Below are 22,830 nucleotides of genomic sequence, written 5' to 3'. Positions count from 1 at the left end.
AAGTTTAGCAGCTCAGTCTTATTCACCTTTCCCAACAGCCCTCTGATACCTAAGTCATTAGTATCACAGGCAAAGGTCTCTGTCTGTGACAGTAGGCCGGGAGAAAGATAAAGTAACTAATACAAATGAATATGAATAATAAATACAAAAATAAAGATAAAGTAATGCAGATGTATTTAAGTAATAAATACAAAAATAAACAAATATATGTATGAAACAATACACAAGAGAAAAAAAACAGGTTAATAAAATATAATGCTTAAAAATGAAGCCCCCAAATTATTTTACTAGAAACTGTGAGTAAACAGAAACATAACAACTGAAAAGAAATGCACTTCTACAAAACAAAACAAAATATTTTGATTATATTCTAATGTGCTTTTCCTTACCTCAGACTCTCCTCTAGGCCAGAGAGGGCACATCCACCATGTTTTGGTATCATATGTTATTCTACATGTAGGGAATACTCCCCTCCCAGGTAGGTGACCACTTCTTTTTGTTGAGTGCATTCTCCTTTAGAAAAACATATCCCTTTCTCTATACTCATTTTTTTAAATCTTAGAGGGCTATGGCAAATTTGACTTTAGAAATACTACATTGGTCTGTGGCAAAAAAATTGGATGTGGTAACCAACATGATCAACTCAGAAAACTCTAATTACTCGTTGCATGCAAATGTACAGACATATCATTATCATAAAATAAAAACTACTTGCATTCACATGTGGTTATGAAATAGCTGCCTTTCCCTTTAAAATATGCAATAACCAGTTAATTTCTTCTGCTAGAGGGCAGCCATGCATCACATTCAAGCTCTTCCCTGCCCTGTTCTGACCAAAGGAGAGCTGTTCCACAGATGTTTAACCCTTTGCACATAACCAGTCATCTCACAGCCTGGATCTTGGCATTACAGTTGGCAATGAAATTGTGTTTAAAGGTCAGGATATGCTCTTAACTACAGTCTACTAGCTCAGTCACCCTTAAGAACAAGTGTGCCTTACTCGAATGCTTCGTGTGTGTTTTTGTAGAGCTGTTCCAGAGTCAATATCTTGCTCTGCTGACTTGTGACCGCCTAAAAAAAAAAAAGTCATTTTTCATATGCTACATCACACATTCCCATCATGAACAAGCAGTAAATCCACTGTATGAATACATTGATCTTCTGGGATTATATCCTTTGCACATCCTTAGTTATGAGGAATGTTCTTCAAATAATGCCCCAGAGTCATAGCTCTCAACCTCTTAGCACAAAAAATCTGGATAAAGCCCCCAAAATAGTGACAAGTTCTAAATGTTGCTTTTATAAACTCATAGAGTTGCTAGAAAAAAAAGGTATTTTGTTACCTTACATTTTCTAAAGGATATGATGTCTGAAACTCATATGCCTGTCATTATTTAGTGAATTCAGTCCTCATTGATTTGACATAAAAATCCAGAAAAACACAAATTTTATGAGGAACAAACAAAAAATATGAGGCAAAAATCTGGACATTCTGCGAAAATCTGGACAGTTGATAGGTATGCATAAAATTTATATATATCCTTACTATATGAGGCTAACCTGTGAAGAGGCACCCTATTCAGAGAGTCTATTGAGCAGGATATCCTCCTTTTCTCCGTGAAGCTCCTACAATTGGCAATACAGATACCCTTTGAAGCATACGCTGTGATATCATGAGTCACACTAGGACAGACAGACTGTGAAACTGCCAGTTTAGACTCAAATGCTGAGTAAGCACGTTCCTGCAAATCAGAATAAACAATGACTGAAATCTACACTCTGCAAGGATATAAAATCAACACTTGCCCAGCTTACAAAGAACTCCATCAGCAGCCTCTGCATATAGGGGTAGTCAGGCAAAAGGGAAATTCCGGAGAGTAACTATAACTCACCAGGGAGGGGTCACTCACAGATCAAATGATATGGTATGAATGTATTTGTTTTACTAACAGGAAGGAGACCCTCGCAGATCAACTGACAGGGTATGGATATATTGGTTATATCACCAGAAAGAGGACCTTCACAGATCAACTGAGATGGTATAAATGTGTTTGTAATATTTGATTATCAAGTTCCATCCATAATGGGTCTATGACTGAGAGGAATCCCAAACAGCATTAAAATCCTGTGGGAGGCAGAAGCTGGATCCTTACATACTGAAATACCGAAGAAGACTGTACTTTGTATGTCACTGACCAAGCAATAATCCTTGATAAAATTATGAACTGATAGCCAAGTGGCTGCAAATACACATTTTTGCAATGGAGATGTACAAGAGGCAACACTGGATACAGTAATGCCCCTAGTGCTGTGCAGTGGTGGCTGGTGACTTCAAATCAAAGGGGGGCTGCAGGAGACAGTGGAATGGGTGGAGTCAATGGGAATGGGTGTGGTCAACTAGAAAGGGGGAGGAGCTATGCTCAAAACCACAAAAACTGTAACTTTAATTGAATACGCTGCCCTGGTTGCCAAACCATCATTATGAGAGTCCAATGAAGACAAAATGAAGTGTAGAAGAAAAAAAAATATTTCAATCCATTGGCTGCTTGACAGCTTACTTAATATCTAGATGGAAACAAAAAAGATGCAAGGCATGAAAAAATAAATGACTTTTTAAATACATTACTGGAATGTCAGGCAAAATCAAGTATAAGAAAACCAAGCAGCACTTAACTCAAATTACTTCTCCTTGCACTCCAGTTCTAATTATAATTTATATTCAGCTTCATAAAAGTACCAAGTAACATGCTGAAAGTAGCAATCTCTGCGATACTCCCACTTGTAAAAATGTTTCTTATCCAAAAAAGACCTGCTGCCTGACAACAACTATCTACTTGTTTCAAGGGGAAAACATGATCAAAGTAAAAAATGAAAAGCAAACAAGAAACAAACTCAACATATATTGCTTAAAGGATTACTGCACAGGATATGGACCACACATGGTAGATTGGCATTCTGTTTAGTTTGCAGGTAAAGCCTGTAATGAGTTTAACATAATGTAATCCTGTCCTTTATTACAAATACTGTCATATGCATTTCAATACCCAAGGCTTATACGTTATCTAGTTATGTAAGTATTCTCTCCATGGCAACAACAGAAAGGCTTTCAATGTTGGCAATACTGCTTATTAAAACTTACTTGCATCTTACAATATCAGACAAGCTTATCTGATGGTCATTAAAGCACTGCTACTTAAACACAGAGCAAAAGGCACTTTCTGGATAATAATAAGCATAAATCAACAGTATAAAAATATGACAGAAACAGAACATTCTGCAAAATCAATGACAGATGAAAAGCCACTGTAGTTCTTGTGTTTACCTTGGAAAGGTTAGCCTGCACATTTACACTGCATAACTGCTTCTTGCCTTGCTTGGACACATCCAGAGTCACTACATGGGGGAGTGGGGTGCAACAAGTTTGTCACAATTTGAAACGTCTCTGGCTGATGGCGGTGGCCCTGACACATTTCATATACTCTCAACCTCAGAGCAAGAAATCTGGATAAGGCCATAAATAAAAGTAGGACAAAGGTCCAAAAAATACAGACAATTTTTAAATGCTGCTCTTACAAACTTATAAAGTTCAGTAGGTCTTGCATCAGAATAAATTTTCTGTAGGGTATGAAATCTGAAACTCAAAACACCTGTCAGTGAACCTCAGAATGTTGCAGAAATGCTCATCACTGTTGCTTAGTTTTCCAACTTGTAAAATAGCACCGGCTTTATGCAAAGAAAAAATCTGAGCAGATAACTTTCCAGCAGATCTTTATATAATTAAAAAAATAAAAAGGTGTGATTACCTGCTCAGATGACTGTATCATTCTGGCCGGACATATTCTACCTGCAAAAGCATTCCATTTAATTATTTTTAATGGATAAGTGAGATAGATCTGGTGTGCCAAACAGAAATCTCCTGCTGGATACCTTCTTCAGACATAATAAGCCCATAATGACTTTTATTTCCTCTGTCTTTTGTTTCAGCATAGCCTGTTCAGAGATTGCCAAAATTCTAAGATACACATAATTACACATTTAATGATTTCAGATAATTAAACTGACGTACCTAAGGAAAACAATTTGTGCCAGCGATGTATATGTTATTAATTGTTTTCAGAATTATTGAAATACTAATTTGTTTGTCTTCAGTGAGTAGGTTTGACGTGTCTGTTTTAAGAAGCAATTTGCAAATTTTGCTTTGGTATGTGAAGTTAAGAGTCATACATTGTGGAAACTGCAGTTTTGAGATTCAAAATCATGTCTGCAGAATGTATATCATTTGCAGCTTTTTTATTCTCACTACTAGAATTAGCTACAATGCCAGCTTTTGATTGTCTTCCTCAGTCCAGATTTTTAGGGAAAAAAACAGGAGGACCATGATACTTCGGGTCTTAATGTTGTTTGCTTTAGTGATATATTTTATTTATTTATTTAAATTTGTTGACCGGGAGTGTCCTACTAGACGTAGATCCATTTTCAGCGGAGGCCCGGGGAGAAAAGCTCCACGGTTAAAATAAACAGACAGTAGTTACATTGGATTACATAGCGATTAACAATTTACATAGCAATTACTTACAACATATTTACAGATGAAGAACATAGTACATCAGTAGACAACTAGAATCTTTATCTGTGAAGTACATAACAGACATTAACAAATGTTACAATGAGAAGTTCCTGTTGTATAATAAGTACTAGGCTTATGAGCATCTGAGCTTGCTATAATCAAGGTAGTTAGTGGAGTGGAAAGAAAGGTAGTGGTTGGATGGGGTGGGTGATATTATATTAGAATGGGAGTTGTGGGAGATTTTAGGCAAAGGAACATTACATTCAAATATTGTAATACATGTAATATATTTAATGGCATCCCACTTGTTAAAGTTGCATATAAAATCTACCAAATCTGATTTCAAAAGGTGGTATGTCTACATATCTTTTCACATAACTACATAACCTGAAAAATGACAAGTACATAAATGACCATGGCAGTCGCATTCTTAAAATTGCAGCAAGCAGAAAACTTCACGTTACCCTGGTAGCAGTTTACTAAAGTCTACACCAACCCAGATAAAAGCATGCAGTTATTTTGATTTAGTCCTTTAGGCATTCAAAGACAAATAGATACTGATGGTTATTACTGATAATCCCTGCCTCAACACACAGACACACACACACAGACACACACACAGACACACACACACACAGACACACACACAGACACACACACAGACACACACACACACACACACACACACACACACACACACACACACACACACACACACACACACACACAGTCATTTGTGTCCATGAGTTACCAATATATGTATCCTTCCTCCTCATTTGATATAAAAATTCCTGCAATTATCAGGGAGAGGTTAAAATGCAACCAGACATTAGAAAGGGCAAAACTTTCATGAAAAAAAAAAGAAATGCTTAAAATGGAAAACACAGCACAGCAACATGGAAAGGGTTCTGCTGATCTTGTCTATAATTCTGCATAAATATCATATTGTGGTAGAAGAAGTAAAGGTGCAGAATGTAACAAATTACATTTAACAAGCTTCTCTGTATTGACAATGATTTATATACTGCTTGACCTAGAAGGTCTAGCATTCTGAAAATAGACATGGACTTCATTTTGGTGCTGTGCATTGCAAAAGGCATTCTGGTGACCTGTATCAAATAGGACCACACAAAAGGAAGCTGATTATCAGCCCTTAACCCAAAGAGAAAGCCACAGATTCTAGAGTAAAAACAAGTTATTCACGGGAAGAAGTTCATCCAGAAATACAGTATTTTTGGGCTCCATAATGAAATGATGGTACATGGAATGTTGAGTGTCGACACAATGAAAAAAAAAAGATTGGACATGCAGGAAAAGAGTGAATCCCCAACATCATTCTTCTCCTTTATACTTCTTTTTTGCAGGAGCCTTCCCCCCTCCCCGAACTTATATATAATAACTCTAAGATCACCATATCTTGAAGAAAAGGCACTATTCCATCCACACACACACACACACACACACACACACACATATATATATATATATATATATATATATGTGTGTGTGTGTGTGTGTGTGTGTATACATTTTATAGATATACACACAAGTCATTTGTTTTTTGCCGCTGAGTCTCTGTGTTTTGGAACTTGATCTAGTGGGTGCCAACATTTCAAATGCTTAACATTTTGTTTTGCCCACAGCATAATTCCTTTGGAAACCCATACCTCTCAACTTGTTGGAGCAAGAAATCTGGACAAAGCCTAAAGAAATGGGGGAAGAAAGGCCCAAAATAGTGACAGATTTTAAACAATGCTCTTATCAACTTAGAAAGTTACCAGAACAACATGATTTGCATTGTCATGCATTTTCTGAAGGATATGAAGTCTGAAACTCAAATGTATATCATTATTTAGTAGCTTCAGCTGTACTGATTTGCCAGGAAACCACAATTTTTATGAGGAACACACCAAAAATCTGGGCATTCTGCAAAACTCTGGACACCCAAACAACTCATTCATTCCTTCTGTAGTGGCAATAGCAAATCCCATTTATTCCTTATCCAAGGTAGGCACCCTGAAGCTTGGGATGGAACCATCCATCCATTCTCTCAGCAATGGACAGTTGGGTGTTGGAGAGTCTTACCATCTAAGCGTACTGGGCAGGGCAGTAGCTTACTAGCATAATAATATTGCTTATCGAATTAAGGGATGATTTGGTTTGCTATTTTAGTTATTCTTATTTTTGGACCAGAAATGCCTTATGCTATCTTGTTGTTTAGTTTGGTGTTATTCTACCTTATTAGAGTTCATCGTTAGTCATATTTTGCATCTATATCTTTATTAGGTAAATGTTTTTGACAGTTCACAGCAGCATACTGTCCAGATGAATCCACCCAATCCATCCAAGGAGCGCAGGAAGCACCCCATCACACAACTGTAGCAGTAAAATGTAGTGCTTTATTATGTCGCTTACAGCTTGGAAGCACAGTGCACAATCCCTGCCAGGACTTCACATCTTTTAATGTCATTACAAATAAAATGAAATATTACAAATAAAATGAAATATGACAAAGCCACAACAAGCAAGAAGGAACATTTTTTGGTGGTTTTATTAAAAAAAAAAGATATACAGTAAGGGTAAGAGTTACCCACTTTATAAAAACACATACCTCTTCAAAGCAGATTTGTGCTTGTTGCTAGTGGCTTACAGCCATTATGTTAAGTTGCACTAAAAGGCTAGAGGCGCCATTCCATGAGACAGTTAAGGATTCACAAAGTAGACAGAAGTTACCACTCCAAGTGCAAATCATTTTTAAAATGCAGGATATGCAGTACCAGCAGAACCTTAAAAAGAAATGCAGTCTGTATGTGACTGAATGAGAGGTTTTCCTTTTTCTCCATTTCTTCTTTTTTCCATGCTTTATGCCGAATCTCATATTTCAAATGGGACATAGCTTCTGCCATTATCTAAAAATGTATACTGTAATGTAATTCACCCAGACCCGTGTATATGTATATCTATCTATATGTATATACAAATACACTACTACTGTAGCATGTGTCCTGACTCCTTGGTGTACATAGGCTGCACAATGCATGTTATTGGGATGTCCACACTCCCACACATTTTATTTACTGAGTACTAGCTCTATCTGTAATTCTTACCTCTATAAAGTTTATTTTAATACATTCCACTTTTTCCTATACAAAATCTCTAATACAGAAAATGAAAGCACACCACATCCCAGCAGCTCACTAGCTATTTTAAGATGCAGAAAAGAGTAAGACGTATGCTCCTCATCAGCATGCACTTGCAGTTCAGTCACTTTCAGTGAGTAATAGTTTCATATATCCACACCACACCTTTATCTTAAATGCCATTTTTCAGCCTTTCCACAATTGCAATATATTGCGCCAGTCAGGGTGAATTAAAATTTAAATGACAATTTCTCCAGGAAGATAGAATCTATATTTGGGATTCCTTCTCTCAAAGGAACATAATAAAGAGTATAATTACTTACTTTAGTTCTGCACCTTCACTCTGTTCTTCTTCTAACTTCTTTTCTTCTTTCTTCTTCGTTCTTCAGTTCTTCTTCTTGTTCTTCCTTCAGGCTTCACTGCTTCAGCACATGCTGCACAGTACAGCTGACGAAATAGCGCCCCCAAAAAATTAAAATTCACAATGGGCAATGGCAATTATTAATTAAAAAAATAATCGTTCCTTCCCGGAATCCCGTGTGTCTGTCACGCAGTCACGATTGAATCAATGCACAGTCACAAGCTAACTGACTATCTGATTGATTCTCGCTCTTTTCCCAGCACATAAAGCCCGGGAAGAGAGCGACAACCAATCAGCAGCATTTAGCCCAGCAAGCACGTCAAGACGTGCCTGCGGACGTCGCAGTCCGAGCCCCTTCCAATTCTATGCGGTTTGGAACCGCATAGACTTCTGGGCATCACAATGATGCCTTAATTACTCCCCCGGGCTGCACATAAAAACAAAAAAAAAATCTATTTAAAACCGTCGCAACCTGAGGCGGTTAAAGTGCGCATGCGCGTACTTGCGAGTTGCGGACTCGGACAGATCCATTTAACCAAAAAAATACATCTGCTAAGTCTGTCACACAAAAAAAGGTACTTTTTTTTTTTACATTTTCTTTGAAATTAGATGAGGGGGCTGCAGTCTGGCAGTCCGATGCCACGAGCTGCCCCTGACTTTTATAAAGCTGAATATAAATTATAATTAGAACTGCAGTGCAAGGAGATGTGGTTTGAGTTGAGTACTGCTTGTTTTTTATACTTGATTTTGACTGGCATTCCAGTAATGTATTTAAAAAGTAATTTATTTTTTCATGCCTCACAACCTTTTTGCTTCCATGTAGATATTAAGTAAGCTGTCATGTAGCCAATGCATTGAAATATTTTTTTTCTTCTACACTTTATTTTGTTTTGATTGAACTCTCATAATGATAGTTTGGCACCCAGGGCAGCGTATTTAATTAAAGTCCCAGTTGTTGCGTTGTTTAGCATAGCTCCACCCCTTTGCAGTTGGCCACACACTGTATCATTGGCCCCACCCATTCAGCTGTCTCCTGCAGCCCCCCTTTGATTTGAAGTCACCAGCCGCCACTGATAAAAGTACCAAGTAACATGCTGAAAGTAGCAATCATACCCCCACTTGTAAAAATGTTTCTTATCAAAAAAAGACCTGCTGCCTAACAACAACTATATATTTGTTTCATGGGGAAAATATGATCAAAGTAAAAAAAAATCAACAGCAAACAAGAAACAAGCTCAAGATAAATTGCTTAAAGGATTTGTGCACATGATTATGGACTACACATGATAGATTGGTATTCTGTTTAGTTTACGGATAAAGCCTCCAAAGATGACTGCAAGTCTATAACAAATATAACGAGGTTCTGAAAATACTGTAATCCTGTCCTTTATTACAAATACTGTCATATGCATTTCAATACCTAAGGCTTATATGCTATCTAGGTATGTAAATATTCTCTGCATGGCAACAACAAAAAGTCTTTGAATGTTGGTAATTCTTTAACAGTGTGCTTATTAAAGCTTACTTGCATCTTACAATCCCAGACAAGCTTACCTGATGGTCATTAAAGCATTGCTACTTAAACATAGACAATTCAACACTCCACCAGAACCAACACAGGTTCAACCAGAATAAGTACACTAAAATTCGAACCACAGTGTATAATGAATGAATACTCCAGTTCTGAAACACGAAGATTTATTCAACCAAAGACAGACTAAGCATATGCTTTCACCAGCAACCTGGCTTCTTCAACAGGTACTGCAACAACATGCATTTTCTGAATAAGAAGAAAAGAAGCATAAATCAACAGTATAAAAATATGACAGAAAACCAGAACATTCTGCAAAATCAAGGACAGATGAAAAGCCACTGTAGTACTTATGCCTACCTTGGATGGGGGGGGATACTCTGCACACTTACACTGCATAACTGCTCCTTGCCTTGCTTGGACACATCCAGAGTCACTACATGGGGGAGTGGGATACAACAAGTATGTCACAATTTGAAAAGCCTCTGGGTGACTGTAATGGCCCTGACACATTTGTCATACCTCTCAACCTCAAAGCAAGAAATCTGTACAAAGCCATAAACAGAAGTGGGACAAAGGCCCAAAAATAAGGACAGTTGTAAATATTGCTCTTATTAACTTAGAATGTAGGTCTTGAATTAGTATGAATTTTCTGAAGGGTATGAAATCTGAAACTCAAATGTCTGTCATTATTTTCTAACTTCAATCTTTAATGATTTGATATTAATTTGCCAGAATACCACAATTTTATAAAAAACAGACCAAAAATGTGATGCAAAAATATAAAATAGCCACACAATACAGCTGGGAACCTGTCACAGAAGGGACACTTTTTAAATATTAGTACTGTTAACTTAAGCAGCTGACAAAATAAGAGAATCTACATGCATTTCTGAAATTAAAAGTAACCTATAACTCTGATCATTACAATTACTTATTAATTGTAAACCCTCCATGATGTCTTCCAACTTTGCCATTTTGCAGAGGGATTATTAGGGGAAGAGCAACCCTTTGAGCTAAAATCAGGGACAGTTGAGAGGTTTGGATATACCCAATTCCACATACCTCTCAATCTCTTATAGGTTCATAGGTTCATACTAGGCTATCTGCCCTAGGGCATTTATAAGCCTAGCCAGAATGTGTTTGGCTTTCGCCACCCATTTTAAATTTATTTTGCTATGCCCTTTTTCGAGGTTAGTATACTGTGCCTCTGTCTAACAGTGACACAGAAGTGATACCTGGGGTAAACCTACGATCTCCCATCCACTCATCAAGATTCCTCTTGAAGAGAGTCAATGAGGGACTCTGCCTAACCTGGACTGGGATTTTATTCCAGAGTGAAGGGAGCCTCTGGGTTATGAATCTGTCCCTCCAGCATGTCCTATTTATTTCAGTGCTGAGGTTCAAGTCTCTTGAGCGTGAGCTCGATGGGATTTGGATTTTCTGAGGTGCAGCATGTCCATTAATTCCGGGTTGGACATGGTTTTATACGTCAGGCACAGATTGCCTCTGAACAGGCGGTATGCCACTGAGTAGAGCTGGAGTTTCTTTAACCAGGCAGCATATGGCATCTGTTTGAGCCCTTTGATCCTCTTGGTGAGGTACTTTTGGGGTCTTTCCAGTTGCTGCAGGTGTCTGGTAAGGTACATCCCAAAGGGGCATTGTACTCAATTATGGGCCTGATGAGGGATGAGTAAAGAGGCACGATGACCTCCCTGATCTAGATGTGAATCCCTTCATGATTAGGTGGGCTATATAAAATGTTTTTCTAACCACTTTGGCCACGTGGTTGTCAAATGAGAGATTGCTATCAACTTGGGTCCCCAGGTCCCTAATTACTTCTTCTGTACTTAATGGATTACCACCTATGTGGTAATTTGTGGGCACTTTGTTTTTGCCAAAGGGGATGACTATACACTTTTTGGTATTTAGCTTGAGGCCATGGCTCTGGCACCAGTTGTCTGTTTCTATGAGGCCCTTTTGGAGGATGCTTGTGTCGGCTGGAGAGTCGATTATGGCGCCCAGTTTGCAGTCATCTGCGAACTTGGTCAGCCACAGTCCTTCCGTGTTGGCCTGTACCTCCGAGAAATAATGCAAGAAATCTGGATAAGGCCAAATATATTGGGGGAACATGCACACAGTACTAAAAATTGCTCTTGTATAAACTTAGTTGACAGAATAACAGGTCTTACTTTAGCATGCATTTTTCTGAAGGGTATGAAGTCTGAAACTCAATGTCTGACATTATTTAGTGACTTCATTCCTAAATGATTTGCCAGAAAACCACAACTTTTATGAGGAGCAAACCAAAGATAAGAAACAAAAATCTATTCATTCTGCAGAAATCTGGACAGTTGAGAGGTATAGTTCAGCCGGGGCTGCCTTTGAGTTTAGTCGAATAGGGCCTCCCACTGCAGCCATTCCAATGTCCCATTATTTGGCTATTTTGCCCCATTTACCATAAACACTGTAATGCGCATACTGCTTTACTTCTGCGATGATTTGGATTTCATTTAAAAGTTTTATTTTACATTTTACAGCACAAACACTAATAGACAACTTCTAAACAAAGCAATGCAGTCTCACAATGAAAACAGACTTAGCATTAAAACTTCTCTGCCCTTGAAACTCACATTCATTGAAACAACATTGAAACCCACATTCAAAGAAAATACATCTGGCCAGTGGCAGATAAATATTAACTTTGGTCTGTTATCAAATCATAGGCCCCTTGCACAGGAAACATACATGTGTTCTTTGATACACCTTCCTGATCATATTAAATTATATTCCTTGTATAATACAGTACAGCTGTTAGAGAGTGTTTTAAATTTATTGTTTTGAATATTTTTCCAGTAAACAATGAAACAAAATACATGCAGCAATAATGACAAAACTACCCACTTCAGAATATTTCCATCATAAAAGTCTACTCAAACTTCTACAATCCACCAGTATCAGTAATTATACACAATCTCTGCAGAAGTAAAAGTCATCTAAACAATTCCACATCAAAGAGATCTGTAACTAATGAAGAGGTTGCTGCTAGCAGACAACTTTATATTTCATTGTTGCATCTATAAATAAAGTGCATGTTGCCATTGAGGAATAAATTGCCCATGTTACATTAAAAAAAGAAAAGCTAGTAATATTGCAATAAGGAATGGATGGCAAACTGATAACAGGTTCATAGTTACTAGGTATCTCCACCAAAGAGGACATTCTCAGGACTGCAACATCCACCCCTTTTAAAAGTACAACACAGTAGAGTAAGAGCAATGTATCTATATACTGTGGGAGTAGAACCCACAGCCTTCTGCATCAAAAGCAAGTACACTACCTGTTGTGCTATTAACAATGCAAGCAGACTCAGCATAAGCAGCACTAAACTTCTCTTCCCTTGAAGCTCTCAGATCCTTGTAAAATCCACTCAACACTCAACTGTATCTCTCAACTTTGCAACAAAAGAAATCTGGAAAAAGCCAAAGCCCACAAACCAGGGACACATTTTAAACATTGTTTGTATAATCTTGGACAGTTGCTAGAATAAAATGCTATGTTACCACCATGCATTTCACTGCCAAGATTTGAACCCAGGACCATGTGCACTACAGTCAGAGCAACATACCTTTATGGCAAACCAACTGCTTCTTGAAACTTGGGAAGATTGAAATGTAAATGGCTATCATTTAGTGAATTTAGCTCTCAACCTCTTAGCACAAAACACTTGCACAAAGCCAATAATGGGGGAATACAGCCCCCAAACATATTCAGTGAATTCAGTTCTCACCATAGCTCTCAACCTCTTAGCACAAAAAACCTAGACAAAGCCAATAATGAGGGAATACAGCCCCAAAAATAAGGCCAGATTTCAAATATTGATCTTATAAACTTAGAAAATTGCTAGAATAAAAGGTTTTGTGTTACCATGTACTTTCTGAAGAATATGAAGTCTGAAATTCAAATGTCTGTCATTATTTAGTGAATTAAATAAAAAAAAAACACAGATTTTATGAGGAACAGAACAGAGCAAAAATATGAGGCAAACATTTGAGCAGTTTTAACAAGTGATGGTGGGTAGGGAATTCAGGCTCTTGTTACCTGCACCCAAAGTACAGGGTTTGAGCCTCAGTTATTCTCTAACCGCTACTGTTGCCTGAGTCTCTCTAGCCACTAGTTATATTTATCTGGGGCATTTTGTACGCACACATACACACCATCTCATGACATAAACTTGCCTGAGGGCTATCTCTGTTGAAGTATTAAGTCCCAGCTCCACTGCAGATCTCCTGCGATGAGAAAAGAAAACATTCCCATGAGAACAGGCTGGATATCCAGCCTGCAGACGTTGCAGTCCGGTCTCCTTCCAGTCTATTCGGTTGTAACCACATAGACGTCTGGGCATTTATGTAGTCTGCTGCCTGCTGCCTTCTGCCTAATCCGGACTGCTCTTAAACCAGTCCAGATTCTGCATGCATGCATGTGTAGTTCTGGGAATGCTTGCACGCATGCGCGAAGTCCATTCCGGGAGTCTTTTTTTTCTTTTCTTTTTTTTTTTTTTATTTTCATTTTCAGCTGGAGGGCTGCAGTCCTGCAGTACAATAGCATGAGCCACCCCTGTTTATCTATAGGCAAACCATTTTGTTTACATTCTGTGCTGAGAACACTATTACTGGCCACGTAAAGGTGCTTGCAAGTGTGTAGGCATTATGAGCAGCATGCATATTCAATTAGTGCTCATTGCACTAACACACTTAAATTTTGTAGGCTTAGTGCAAAGCCTACACAACTGGTGATGTATCCTAGAACATTTTAGTAACCCTGTAAAACTGCAATTTGAAAAAGACAAATGGGTAATAACATTATTGTCATATTAATTCAAAGTATTCTGCAAAAAAGGGAAAGAAATATAGCAGACTGTATATCAAGACATGAAGAGATAGTTAATTGGTAAAGATATGCAAAGGTAAGAGAGGGCTACATCAATATGACAGGAAAGAACATTGCAAATCCTTGGAAAGTAAAGCAGTTTTTAACAACCCTCAGGTATAGAATGGAAAAATAAGTTAGCCTGATGTGGAATTTATAAAGCAATGTGAGAACTGCAAAGAGGATGTTACAGTACCCATGACAGGAAAGTAGCTATAGAAAGGCAGCAAATGGATCATTGCAGCAACCCATTAAAGAACAGAGACTGAGACTATTAATGAACTGGCTCTCATAACTGTAATTAGTAAGGAGAAAATGTTTGCTCCCATTTGCCTGCTGTGCGACTCTTATGTTGGTCTTATGAGATGGTCTTTACTGATAAGAATTCAAGAGTTCTAGTATTATATTTGATCAACATAGCTTCAGCTATAACAGTCACCCTAGCACTGCACAAGGTACTTTCAACTTTTAGAATAACTGAAAAAAAATCAGGCCAGACAGTGATCTAACATTTGACTGTTTCAAATTTGAACAGCTTTGGAACAGTTTGGTCACATACCACAGACGAATTATATCACTTCAGCCTTAGACAAATACAACGTGGAAAACATTTATGACAAACACTGGCAAACTGTTCTTGTTTCACTTTCTCCTGTTCTGCACTTAATCATCATTCTGTCTCCATACACTGAACTATTCCATTCCTTCCCTCATGGATGAGGCCATTATGGTGTACTCATTCCTCTTCAGTGTGAAAGTAGAACATCAACAACCACACTAACGTTCAGGGATTTTTCTGTATGGTCCTGATATTCCCCTGCACATACCAATAGGCATTCAACAAGCAAGATGGATAGGTAAACATTTAAATAGACAAAGCTGGGGCATCCAGACAATTCCAGTTCCTTTTTTGCGGGTCTATATTAGATCAGCAAACGCTGATTCATCGAAGTTAGGTAAGTGAAAGTGGAAAATATCGAAGCAGCAGAAACTCGAATTTTTTTTCCTAAGGAAAGAATTTGGTTGTCCATTTCTGTTGCTTCGGTATTTTCAGTGTTGTGGTGGAAAATTACGGATCGGGTTCAGGTAAGTGTGCGATCGATTGTGTGGATGTTAGTGTTAGGGTGGGTTAGGTGAGTTAGGGTTAGGGAGCGGGTTAGATATGTGTGCGATTGTGTGGACGTGAGGGTTAGGGCGGGTTAGGTGAGTTAGGGTTAGGGAGCGGGTGAGGTGAGTGTGCAATAGTGACGGACCTTAGTGTTAGGGTTTGGGTTAAGGTAAGTGGATAGTCAGTGGTGTGTGTATAGTTTAATGTAGGGTTAGGTGTGAGATTTTAGGTGTATGTGTGTGGATTGCTGTTTGTTTGGTGTGCTTGTGTTGTGTGTATGTGTTTTGGAACTGCGATTTTTTTCCCTAGGAAAAAAATCGCTGTTCTGATAGTTCAAGATTGTAAGCTTTCGCTTACCTAAGTTCGATGGATCAACGTTCGCTTTTTTTAAGCGTTCGCTGATCTAATATAGACCCTTTTTTGCCAGTTGCTTTACAAAACAAATAAATTATTAAAATCAAAAGTGAGATAAGCAAGATAGCCAAATAATAAATGGAAGATAAAAGGAGCAAATAATCCATTACTGGTATTTCAAAGACATAATTACTTAACATTGGCCCATCTTACTGCAGTTGATATTGCCATTTTAAAATCACATCAACAACTTGAGAAAATATTTCTACCATTCCTGCAAATGAAATGGGATAAGAGGATTAGCCTTCCACTTTTAAAGACTACCTCTTTTAGTTATCACTGAAGAAAATATGGTACAATTATTATTAACCTCATGTTCCTTCAAGATATCAAGTAAAAGTGTGCGTATACAGAACGTTTTAATGTTACCCCATAAAACAGGCAGTAAAGAGTGAATTTTCCCCAAGACTGCAAAATCTGTTTAGACATCAGCCAGCAATGATAGAAATTTGCAGGATAATAGTTGACTTTATAATCCATTAGATATAATAACATATGTCCAAATAAAGTTTTGGTTGGATACTAGAATTATGCAGACACATTATTTAGAAAAAAAAAACATGTTTAAATAGCTCTTAGTAGAACTCATTGAAGGTTTGCCCACAATTCCTCCAAACATTTCCTACAACAAGAACTCTTGACAACCAGAGTGATTTAGTATAGCTTTCTATAAACAAAAGACAATGACCTCCTGTTTGCTATAATCATAGAATAAACCACATTCAAACTGCTTTACAGATAAAGAATAAAGCTGTTCAAGTAAATCTGTAATTTGGAGTTAGGTAAACATATAATAATCTCTTCCCACATAATAGTACTGTCTTTGTGCATAAGAAGTCATAGAACAAAAAGTATTTGATTTTAGAATTACTCCACAGTCTATAAAATTCCTTAAATAAATGCTGAATGTCCTGGAACTACGGGTCATAGTACATCGATGTAACTGCAATGCTATGCTGTACAGACAGTTGCCATTCCACACGCGTATTCTATTAGAAAAATATCACTCACAAAAATGTATGTATTATAAATTATTTATATTATAACACTTGAAAATTTAAAAATACTAGTTCTAAACCATAATTTATAATACTGGGTATTTTCAGCCCAAAGCAATCTGTAGTCGCTTTCATGACCTGCCATGGTATCTAGAAGGAGACAATTTGCTTAAAAGGCTTAGCAGAACTTCTTTCAAAATCATTCTGTCTGGTCTTGGAAAGGGGTACTAGTAAGTTTTACAGAGAAGAAAACAAATGAGAGTAAAACGAATGACAGAATTAGAACTGTGAAAAACAGTGCATCACATTATCATTGTTAATACTTACTCTGGCTAAGCAAAGTATGCCTAATGCATTGTGTCAACTGTGTCAATCAATAATCTGAAAAGTTGTTGAAACAAGTATTCTTAAACTGTAAACTGCAGCACCAATGAAAGTATCTATTCTACTGTGTTTTACCTTGACTAAATGTATGGACCACTCTGGCTTAAAAACAATTCATCCTTAACTCTATAAGGTCTTGAAAAATGCTAGAACCTGTTGGAATTCATTAATCTCTTTCATGTGCTCTAGAGTCAAAAGCCAAATATAATCCTCATAAGCTAACAAGACAATATTTTGGTCAATGATGGTCATCCCCCTTAATTTTAAATCAAAACTCAAGTACAAAGGATTACGAGGAAGCACAAATAAAGATGTGAAGAGTAAACAGCTGATTCTCAATCATTCTGACATTTTGTCAGAAGAAACCATAATAAACTAATGTTCTACAAATGAATTCCCTGTTGGCCAAACTGAATGCTATAGAGGTATCAAATTTCATTTTACATGGAGAGACAACAATGTAATTTCATTTAATCTCTATTGTTAAAATAATATCCTGTACCTTCTTGTTGAGCTTTACCATCTTTATATTAAGACAGTATATATACTGGCCTTTTCATGAGATCTGATCTGTAATTTTCATGAGATCTGATCTGTAACAGCAACTCACTCACTCACTCACTCACTCACTCACTCACTCACTCACTCACTCACTTTTTTATAAGTTGCAATCAATTCCTAGAGTGACTCCACAAACAGCCACTGTTATCAGTTGAGTTTCTAAAGCAAAGAGAGAAGAGTAATATGGTTTCCAGCTATGTTTCCATGTCACACATGCTTACATTCACACTTATGGGTAATTTCAAATCCTGGATCCACCTTAAACCTGCTATTAATAACCAATAATCAGTATGGAAATACGATGACAAGGCTATAAATCCAGCCTAGTCTTCTCTTCCTTCTTATTCAAAGCAGGTACTGACATAAATGATAAAATTAACAAAAATGCATAGCCAAATCACTCCTAAAGTGGTGAAAAATGTAAAATTAAACCAAAATTAAAGTGCATTCACTGGCATGTGGAACAATTTATTTATTTGGATCTTTTGTGTGTGAAATGAGACTTCTATAGAATTTCTGCAAAACATACTCATACCCATTTAAATAACTACAAATAGTCACATGAATTAATCCCCTCATATGATCACCACTTAAAATATAACATTTTGACAACTAAAAGCAGGTTATGTAATTAAATATAAATCATTCAATTCCTTATCTTTTATAAAAATTATGATCAGGTATCCAATCACAATGAGTATATTATGAGTTGGAGACATTCACCACTAGAGCAAAGGTACACAAAAATTAAATATGATGGCAATAACTGAGACATGGCTTAAAGCTGTATTTTGTCTATCCTACTACACAAAACTTAACTACACTTAATTTGTATTTGTATACATCAAACCAAACACAGAACAAGGTGGAGAAGTGATTTTGCTAATTATGCCAACATTTACCCCAAGCTTATAGCCAGACATCAGACCTCCTGAAATAAACATCATAACTGGTACTAATTACAACCCTCATGGACAGCTTAGAGTAAGATATATTTTGCCTCCTTGCCAGGGCAGGTTTAAACAATATATATTTAATGCAATATTGACACTGTAAAATTTAAATTAAAATTAAATGTATGCATGCAAAGCACCTACCTCATTTTTGTCATCATTCTGTGACTTATTAATCCATCTATAAGACGGTCTATACACACACACACACACACACACACACACACACACACACACACACACACACACACACACACACACACCTACCTGCAAAGTCCATCAAAAGCAGCAAGCTCCATCGTCGCCGAGCTGTTCAATCCATTCCTTCACCATCATCGCCGAGCTGTTAAATCCATGCAGTAGGCAAGCCCTTCATGTGAGAGCACCTGAGGCTCGTCCTATCTGTCCCACGAGACCACCCTGCCTGCGGACGTTGCAGTCCGATCCCCTTCCAGTTTATGCAGTTCTGACTGCATAGACTGCTGGGAAAATGTAGACGTGCATGTTGTCTTTGTAATCCGGACTGCTGGTGGAGACAGTCTGGATTCTGTGCGCATGCACCAGACTGGTTCACCAGCAGTCCGAGTATCGGGAAATGCTGCGAGTGCACATGCGTGAGGTTCTGGGACTCACGGTTGCTTTTATTATTTTCTTTTTGTTGTTTTATTTTATATTTTGTTTAATTTTTCTTGTTTTACAGCTGGGAGGGCTGCAGTCCAATAGCACGTGCCGCCCCTGCCTACCTCTAATCTTGATATATTTAATAATTCCATTAACATTTCCATTTGCACATTTTCTTGAGTTCTGTATCTCTCCTTTATACAGATTTTAATAACATTTTCAAAAAATTTATAATACCTCTACAGGATTTCTGGTTATCTTCCTTTTTATAGGCTCTTTAAGCTTGGTGACAACCCTTTCTACTTTCTGTTGTCTGAGTCATTTTGCTAAAAGTTTTTGTGCTCTGGAGTTATTATCAAAAAACAGTTGCTTAACAGTAGTCTTTTTAAAGTCATGCATATTATTAAGTTAATCTTTTATTTTTTGTTTAGCATTCTGCAATTGCTCCTCTTCCTGTTACATGAAATTCCCCCTTTCTGCAATACTTTAACCTTTGTCAGTCCCTCTAAATAATTCTTGTTACTTTTTAACCATATCTCTCACTCTTTTATTTTTACCCTATTTTTAAACTCCACTTTAATTTTATCCTACTCCCCAGCTATAATTTCAGAATAAATTTCTATCTTCCCCAATAACTCCCAAATAATTTCCACTACCCATTCCTTGAATTCCTCTCTTTTTAACAGATAGGTGGAAAAGTGTCAGTGTCTCATTTTTATTTCAGTAACCTGCATGTTTATTTTAATTATTGATGCAGGATCTGAAATAGTTATTGGATACATATCAAAACTTTCAATTAAATGCACATGTTCTTGTGAAATGTTATTTCTGTCCAGCCTAGCCCAGTTTTTGTACCTTGGGGAATATTATGTAAAATTTACTCCAAACTCCTATTACAGAATTCACACATCTTCCTTGCCAAATATTTTCATTGATTTCTTCAAAAATGTACTGCCTTTTGTTATATTTTCCCTTCTGCCCCCTAGATACATCCTCATTGCTGCAAATCAAAAACCACTCCCCACCTATAAGTAATATTCTCCGCTGAAAGCTGATTATTTCTCCCAGAATTTTCTTAAGCTCCTTTGTAGCAGTTTTAGGTGGAATATAAAGACATGCTAGTGCAATCCTCCTCCTTTACCAGTAGACCCTTAGTACTGCAAATCTACCATTATTATCTTTTTTCCCTCTTTATCACTATTGGAGGTCATCATGCAATTAAATATAAGTACTCCCCTTTTCCTTTGTCCCAGATATTCTGCTGAATAACCATCCTAAAATCCTTTCTTTATCAATTTCACATACTCAGTTCTTTCCAGATGTCTCCTGTAGCATCCCTATTTGCACTCTGCATTTTATAATATAGTTCACTGCTCTTTCTTATATGTGTGTGTGTGTCTGTGTGAAAACATTTACAGTTAAAGATAGTATAGAAAGTATTGTCATTATGTTAAGAAGCTATTATTCCCAGCTGTTATATGTAAACACTTGAATGCTTTAAAAAATTATCTCTTAGCTATTGAAAGAAAGAAATTGAAAAAGAAAAGTATTCTGTATTTATTGCCCCTTTTCAGATTATCTCTATAGAGATACCAGAACCAGATACATGGTTACCTCTACTACAAGCACTCATTAATTTGCTAGAGGAAAACTGTTTTATTATATTCAGTGCTCTTTTTTACTTATTTACTTCTCCTTAAAACTTGTTACTAGAGCAAGCCAAGGGCCTTAATCCAGTCTTTCCCCTACATAAGAGTATGAAAAAGCATATCGTGTTTTTCTTGTATCATGCTCTTCTGTCCAAACTTTTCTTTTTTTTTTTTTTACATTGCAGTGCCAACATTTCTTGAAACCGAGCAAGCAGAAAGAAAGAAGGAGGAAAAAAACAGGAGCATCTGTTTACTTTAGTATCCCTCTTACACTTGAAAATAACTGGGAAAACTTTACTTTATAGCATGCAGGTTATGTCATGCATTATAAAAGAACTACTGTTAAGAATAAAACTTTTTTTCCTCTTCCCCTTAAATGTTCTTCCAAACATTAATGACATGAAGTAGGGCATATGCTTTGGAATCCTCTAGAAGTTTCACAAAGTCAAAGAAGTTCAATATTTCCAGGTTTTCTTGTTCTGTCATGTTAAACAAATACAATTAATACTTTGTAACCCCACATTTATTTGTCAGTTTTCCAAGTTGCTGGTAATCTTCCTGTTGATCTCCATCTCCCAAATCCAGTCTCTGATTAGTTTTCAATGTAATCTTGGCTTTTCTCGTCAACTCTTTTCTTTTTTCTGTCTTGCAAGCATTTTCCTTTGAAACATTGGAAAAGGTTTCAGTAGAACAGTCTCTCTTTTGGCTTTATTACCAGAAGAACAAGAAGCAGAATCTCCTTCTGTTTGATAGCTCACGTTTTGTTGGACAAACTTTAGAATTTCATCCTTAGCATGTTCTGCATCAAAAATAATTTGACCATCCAGAAAAGAATATTCTGAAAACAGCTGGATACAGCAGCTTGAATCTCATGTCTGCTTCTGGACATTGTCTGATTACTGCAATACATTTACTCCTGTTCTGCCTGGTGTACAGTGAGTAATAATTTTCCTCAAATACTCTACTGTCTCATAGGTTCATAGGTTAGTACTAGGCTAACTGCCCTTGCAAGCCATTTTAACCCTAGCCAATTATCCCTTGTGAGACTCAAACCCTGCACCTTGGATTTGTAAGTCAAATACCTTAACCATTTGGCCACCCTCCTAACCCAATTAACTACTGTCTCCCACTTTTAGTACTTTGTACTGCTTCCACAGTTTTGTCAGAATCAACTCTTTCTGCTGGTAGGATTGCATCTTTACTATTAACGTTCTAGGTTGCTTTCTTATGGCCAGGTTTGGAGCATACAGATGAAGTGTCATTTCAATTAACAACTCCTGCTGTGGAATACCAGTCCATTTGCTTTTTTGTACTTATATAAAATTAATACAGTCTGTTCCTTCCAGCTTCTCTGGTACAGCAGAAAATCTCAGGTTTTCCCTATGTGCAGTGTCCTCTGATTCTACTATTTTTTGAACCATCTTTTCTTGAGCAGTCTCATACTCAGACATCCTTTTCTTCATTTTGACCTCTGAGTTTTGTGAAAATCTCAGGTTTTCCCTATGTGCTCTGTCTTCTGATTCTACTATTTTTTGAACCATCTTTTCTTGAGCAGTCTCATACTCAGACATCCTTTTCTTCATTTCGACCTCTGGTTTTGCAGTTTTATCACCT

General features: G+C 37.1%; 1 protein-coding gene across 4 annotated transcripts in view; it reads right to left on the bottom strand.

Moving 5' to 3' along the window:
- Nucleotides 1–22,830, bottom strand: part of LOC122816649 (IQ domain-containing protein E-like) — a 292,142-nt gene that overhangs the window by 226,467 nt on the left and 42,845 nt on the right. For all 4 annotated transcript variants that reach the window (XM_044089582.1, XM_044089585.1, XM_044089584.1 and 1 more), the window contains exon 4: nucleotides 1,001–1,071. In XM_044089582.1, the coding sequence (XP_043945517.1) occupies nucleotides 1,001–1,071 (71 nt within the window). The remainder of the gene's footprint in view (nucleotides 1–1,000; nucleotides 1,072–22,830) is intronic.

This window comes from Protopterus annectens, chromosome 12.part0, assembly GCF_019279795.1.
Source record: "Protopterus annectens isolate FY-2018-M chromosome 12.part0, PAN1.0, whole genome shotgun sequence".
Lineage (NCBI taxonomy): Eukaryota > Metazoa > Chordata > Ceratodontiformes > Protopteridae > Protopterus > Protopterus annectens.
This window is presented reverse-complemented; position numbering and strand designations above follow the sequence as displayed.